This window comes from Corvus brachyrhynchos, unplaced genomic scaffold (assembly GCF_000691975.1).
Source record: "Corvus brachyrhynchos isolate BGI_N302 unplaced genomic scaffold, ASM69197v1 scaffold139, whole genome shotgun sequence".
NCBI lineage: Eukaryota > Metazoa > Chordata > Aves > Passeriformes > Corvidae > Corvus > Corvus brachyrhynchos.
In genome coordinates, this window is record NW_008246062.1 from 2,102,506 (window position 1) to 2,109,352 (window position 6,847).

Below are 6,847 nucleotides of genomic sequence, written 5' to 3' on the forward strand. Positions count from 1 at the left end.
ATATCTGAGCACCAGCCACTGAGGGAATGGGGAAGGAACTGGTCTCTGAAAGAGTGGTCTGGGGAAGCTGTGCTATGGATTGCTGTACCCTGGTACAGCTTCAGATACAGAAAAACTTTTAGCGTAGGTACCGGTATAGCTCCTCCAAGGTGACAGAAAAGTAGACCAAATGCAGTAGGTTCAAGAGACAGAGCTCAACAGGGGTGGAAAAAACCCGAAAAACAACAGAGAAACCTGACACAGCTATGGGCATTACTGGATTCAAGGGCATTGAGCCTGAAGAGTGCTGTAAGAGATGAAATCTCTTCATGACAGCTCAGCAATATGTTGTCTGCATAATAACATGTAGATTGTAGGCAATCACTGTCTATTTTCTGTGATGAAAAATCCTTTTATTACAAGCAGATTTGATAATATTTGTATTTCAGTTCCAGAACTCTCACTGACTGTTGAAGTGTTTCCCTACCTGTCCCTGCCTTCTTGCCTTTTGCCTAAAAAATGTGTGAGAAGGGAGATGGACATGGTCCTGAAGACAGCTGGAGGAGAGGAGGTGCTGAGAAACCTTGACTGCACCTTTTCAGTGGTTAAAGTGGTCTTTTCAGAAAGATGGGGACAGACTTTAGAACAAGGTCTGAAGCGATAGAACAAGTGGTCATGCTTTTCAACTTAATGGACAGATTCAAGTTAGATATGATGAAGAAATGTTTCACTATGAGAGCGGTGAAACACTGGTACTGGTTGCCCAGAATGGTCATGGATGCCCCATCTCTGGAAACATTCAAGGTCACTTTGGATAGGCTCTGAACAATCTGTTCTAGTTGAAGATGTCCCTGCTCATTGCAAGGGGATTGGAGCAGGTGACCTTTAAAAGGTCCCTTCTAACCAAAACTATTCTCCGATTCTGTGGTCTCAAATGCACATGCTTTCTAGAAAGGAAAGCAGCTGTTTCGTATTGACATTCACTGGATACTAGCAGTGCCATTAACATACGCTGATGCATCTAACATAAGCCTCAAAATGCCAGGTTTCGTAATTGGCCCATGAAATCTCACTCTGGGCTTGAATATGGTCTGCAATGTCTGTATTAGAATATGACTTTTCCTGCTTCTTAAAGGGAGGAAAAAATGCTAAGCTTTTTTCTTTTTCTCTAGTGTTCTAGTTTCAGTTTGATAGGCTTTAGATTTTTTAAGAGTGTGGTTTTAAGGTTGTTGATCAGCTGGCGTGAACAGATTGGTTTTGTGGGGAGGAAAGGAAGGGTGACGGCATCCAGGGATGAGAGGTTGCCCTGAAGTTCACACTGTGCTTCTCCTCCTCACCTGCAACTCTCTTACCTCCCTTCCAGCTCTGCTCAGCTGCCCTGTGGATTTGTACATTCTGCACAAAGAAGTAACAAGTAGACCAATCTCCCTTCTCTTTCCCATGTACTGCTCTGCTGGCTCATACATTCTGATGTGTTTCTCCTCAGCTCCACTTGAGGGGACTGGAAAAGTTGTGGTTGTTCAGTAGACCACTGCCATTTGTTTTCAGATCCATGCATCCAAAGCCTGCAGTGCTTCTTTTCTCCCTCCAAATATTTTTTTTCTTTTCTATGCAGACAAACAGCCTCCCAAGCAGCCCTGCTTTGGAACGGGTGGTTTTCAAAAGTGCTGTTTGATAACAAGCTTGATGTGAACTAATATAAATTTGGACCCCTGCTGGAAAGAAGATCCTGACGCCTTATCCTTTGTCCCAGTGCTTGTAGTGCTGCTGCTTTATACTGAGCTGACTCTGGAAGCTGATCTGGCTGGAAAACGCTCCCAGCCAAAGTGGCAGAGGAGGAAGCAATTTTCAGCCTGTTTGTCAAACTGTATCTGAAATGGCAATTTGGGTTCCAGCTACAAAAACGTATTGCTTGGGTTGTCTACTTATCACCAGTTTTGCATCATTAAGTGTTATGCATTCTTGGCCTGATATAATTGCAGCAGATTGCACACATGAACTGTTAATTATTTTATTTTTAAAACAGAAATTACGGAACAGGAAAATAACATTCCAGCATGTTTGCTTTTGGAGCTAACCTACCACAGCAATCTGTTAGTTTGATAATGGTTAAACTCGCAAGCCCTTGCCTCAGCAGAGTGCAGTAGGGTACCATTAAGGCAGCCATCTGTTGAACATACATACTGGAGGCATGAATTGCCTCACGTTTTGGGTTTCTGAGTAGTTACACCATAGTCTTATTCTCTGAATGCCACTGATCTGCACTGAAAAATGCATGGAAAGATCAGAGTTCAGTGAAAGGTGAGCATCCAAATCTGGGATCAAAGACTGGGAACCCAGTCAGCCGAGCTGTGGATGTGGAGCCGGGAAGAGAGGATACCTCATGAGCGAGGTAGATCACATGCTGATCGTAAGCACGGCTCTGGCAAGAGCTGCTTGGGTTGCTTAGCGATTCAACAGATCTGCAAAACTCCATTTGCAGACCAAGGCTGCCATTACGTTGGATTGATTCATCAGGATCAGCAGCTAAAACAAGTTATATTCTATCGGAGTTTTTCTGCATTAGTTTACAAATGAATTTACTTGGCTCTAAGTGGACATTTATTTTAGTATCTTGAAGAACTGACTTTCCTCTATTAAAGTAGAATAATGTATCTATATGGTGCCCTAACTTGAACAGTACATAAAGATTAGTAAATAAGACCCCATTAAAAATACTTATAATGTAAGTAACATGGGTCCCAATAGCCTTTCTAATGTCCATTAATGCTTATTCTGAGGATCAGAGCTCATTTTACTGAGCCATTTAGTCAAACCGTGTGATTATTTAGAAAGTTAATTCATGCATACTAAAATCTAGCTTAAGTAATGCAGAGGGTAGGAGGTAAAACTCTATGGAGACGATAGTCCTTTTTGTTATTTAATGATCAGCCATAATTAACTTGCAAATTTGAAATAATTAGAACAAATTAAAGGTATTTAACTTTGCCTCCCTAAAGAAAAATTCAAATTGCACCAAATGCAGCTTTAAATTATTCAAGTCTCAGAGGTCTGTGCCGGGTTTTTTTACAATGCCTTTTCTATGATGAGAATACCAATCTGCTTTTTGTCAGAAAGCATCCTATCAAGTAATTGTTCTTTGTGTCTAATAAATGACAGCTATTCTTCTTTGTAAAAGTATTTCAGTCTCTGAAGACTACATCAGCATTTCCATGGCATTTTAATTCAATAAAACAAAAGGTTAATGTTTTTCTACTTTTTAAGGAATGCAAATACTAGCAGCATTCAATGGGTCCTGAATGACATTTAAAATTTGCCATTCATGCTCAGCAGGGTTATCGCGATACGAGGCTCAGACAGGATGGAAGGAATGTTCAAGGTGTGTTTTCCTTTGGTGATGGTGTACTTGGATATTCATAATGAGGCAGCAGTGTTGAGACTCGCTTCTTTTCTGGTGACACTACATCTCCTGCTTCGGTGTAGGGTAGCTAGGTTAATAAGGTCTTTATTTAGAAAGTCTTCTCTGTTGTGTACTTTCAAGGAGTGCCATGAAAATTCATTGGATATTGTGGTGCCCTGCAGGAAGTCCTACTAACCATGGTGCCTTTGAGTGACACAATAGGTAGTTGGATATGAAAATACAGAGGAACCTCTTTTGCTGCTAAATCTCTCCAGATATAAATAGCTGATTCCTTTGGACCATATGTTGAGTTTAAATTTCCAGGTTGGATCAGTCACATCATTCGTTTTACTAATTATTCCAGAGGTGAATGAGTAATTATGTTCAGAAACAGATTTTCCTTATGTCTTCTTTGTTTAATTGTGGTAGATAGTTAATTACTAATTTTTTTTTTTTATCTGCATTATCCCTTTCCCTCCTTGGTCTGCACACCTTTCAGATTAAGTGCCGTTTTAAGATTTGAGACTCTATCCTTACTTGAGCAAAACTTTAGCATGAGCTGTCTTCTATTAAATACTAAACAATAATGCTCTAATTGTTTATTACAATTATAAATGCAAATACACTTACTTTTGTTATTCATTATACCTTAGCTTATGTAGCTTCTTCTTGGTGTCTGCCTCTGCCACTGCATTATTTAAAACAGAACTCAGTATTCTAGAGGCAACTGCACCATGTAGAAGATACTGCATTCAGAAGAAGAACCAGTTGAGTAATCACCTCTGTATCTGCAAGCCAAAGGTCACTGTCTTCACCTGAGGCCTGTAGGCTGTAATCAAAAGTGCTTTAAACAACTCAAAAAACCATCCAAATAATGACAACCTCACTGTTTTTTTAAATGCTGTTAATCATCCAAGTACAGGCAAATGGAATATGAGGTCCTGTTTTGTCAGAGAAATGTGGTCAAGTATTACACCTTTAAGACTCTTTAAGCAGTTGCTTGTATCCAAAACCGCCTCTTTTTGCTCTTGGGGTTGCAGGAATTAGTAGGTTAATAATTTCATATAATTCAAATAAGATAATAATTTAGTCCACCATAAATTTAAAAAACACTTTGCAGTATTATTAGTGGTCACACAGTTAGAAGCCCTAAATGGAGGTTATTTGGAGAAGTTATATCCAACACTTCAGTCAGTTATTATAGGTCATAAGCCATTATATACTGTTCTGCATTAATAATACAGGAGTAATACTAATTGTCCAACAGGCTCAGTGGGCCCTATTAAACAATGTCTTATACAGCACATTGATGTGAAACTTCTAATTTAGCTATCATTTCCTATTTTTCCCTCAGATCTACAGCAACTTCAGCAGTACAAGCTTTTAGGTAAAAGATTCCTGTGATTCAGCCTCCATGAAGCTGTATCCTAACTAATACAATCTCAGTCACACTCTTTGGGTTGCCAATGTAAAATTGGTGCTTAAACAGTAAAAAGATTTATCACAGAAGTATAGAATGGTTTCGGTTGGAAAAGAACTCTAGGATCATAGAGTCCAGCTGTTAAGACTTGTTTAATCTTCTGATAACTTAGGAAAGCTGTTTGTCACTTTCATGACTGCAAGTAGATGAATATAATCTTGGGATAAATTGTATTATTTCATGTGGATAATACAAAGATACTTTTAAATATTTTTAATTTCTTTTATAAAGGGGCTTTTTTTGACAAAGACTAACAACTTACATATGTTGAGAATTGTCATTTAAAGCAGTAGTTACTTCCCAGAGAGCAGAATTTGAAAGCAGTAGGTTTACTGCTTTCAAATTCTTTCAAAAGTCTTTACTGAGAGAAATGTGGGTCTTCATAGCCCCTTGTCCACCCAGAACATTTTGAGATGCCTGTGTCTGCACAGTTGAGGTCATGATTGCTCCCCATCACCAGATTTGCCTCCTGCCTCTATCCATGCAGTGATTATGATCTTGTGTGAAGTTCATCTTGAATCATAATGATTCTGGTTAACTTTCTCTTTTCTTACTTTACTTGAGGTGCTGCACTTCTGCATCAGATGCTCTCCCACCAGTTTGCTCATGCATTCTCTATCCTCTTTAAAAGTACCTCTGTTCATTCATCTCACTTTGTCTCCTCTCTTCTCATCCATTTTCTTCTTGAGTCAGCTTCTCACCATCCCTGGAGGCTTTTAAAAAACATGTAGATGTGGCACTTGGGGATGTGTTTTTGTGGTGGTCTTGGCAGTTGTACTCAGATGATTTAAAAGGTCCTTTCCAATAAAAATAATTCTGTGATTCTATAATCTGCTTTCCTTTTGCAAACTAAAATTTCGGATTTCTCTTCAAGTGATCTTCAGATAATCTTCTCTGTTTCCGCATTCTAGCGAAGTGAGCATTTTTTTAACTTCTCTTTTTTCCAGTTTTTGCCCATTGTGCTGGCCAAAGTACTTTGCATGTCTTCATCCCACTGGTCCTGTCCTAACCACTCAAGAAATCCAGGACCTAATGCTTTTAAGGAATGTGCCCAATGCCACAAAAGTCCAAATACAGTTGTCAGAGTGCTGCTTGCTGCTGATAATCAAAGACTCCTGATAAAGTGGGTTGGTAACTCTTCAAGCCTTAGGTGTCCTGCTTTCAGAAATTATAAATGGATTCAACAAGAGCTCAACCAGCAGCATGATGTTTGTGCTTCTGGAGAGTAGAAGTAGGGTAGAGAGCTGGGTGCAGTGTTAATGGGCTGAGCGCATCATGTAACAGCACGATCTTTCTTTCCTCCCAGTGTCCCGGTGTTGAAACATGAAGATTATTTATTGAGGACACCTCCAGTGAGCAAAAACTCCAGAAAACCAGGGAGCAGTCGTGGGAGCAGTTCAGGGAAGAAAATGGTTGGCTTTGGCGCAAACGTGGATGATGGGCAAACCCCTCTAATGCAGACCAAGAGGGAAGGCACCAACTCCAGGAAAGGTAAGGGGAAGCATACTGTATTGCAGGGCTGTGAGTGTGCTGGTGTGTTCAAAAGGATATCAGTAAAATGCACAATTAAAGGAAGAGCTTTGCAGGCGTTTAAAACAACATAAGAGAAGGTGGTAGCTCCATTTAAAACAATAAAAAATATTTTAAATAACAAATGGTGATCTTGTCTGCTGTTCCTGATGAAAGAAAAAAATAGCCCTTAATCTAAGAAAGCTCCTTCGATGATTTATTTTTTAACTTTCCCAAAAGGCAATGAGAATAAGTGCAGTGGGGTTTGCTCTTTAAGTGTAATCTTTGCATTCTTTTCCTCCTTGAGTGATGACTTCACCATCACAACCTGCTATTTTGCCACACAGGGATGTCTGTACTGCTAGAACCTATCCTGCCCTTAGCTTAGTGCCTCCACTTAAGGAGCAGAGAAGCAATCTTTTCTCTCTTAGGAAGAGAAAAGGTTGGGAACAAAAGCAGCTTGGATGTTTCACTGCTTA

General features: G+C 39.7%; 1 protein-coding gene across 1 annotated transcript in view; it reads left to right on the forward strand.

The window, feature by feature from the left end:
* KIAA1328 (KIAA1328 ortholog) overlaps positions 1-6,847 on the forward strand; it is a gene marked incomplete at its 5' end in the record, with an annotated part of 167,931 nt that overhangs the window by 125,306 nt on the left and 35,778 nt on the right. The window contains one exon of the mRNA XM_017746573.1: positions 6,166-6,350. Coding sequence (XP_017602062.1) covers positions 6,166-6,350 — 185 coding nt within the window. The remainder of the gene's footprint in view (positions 1-6,165; positions 6,351-6,847) is intronic.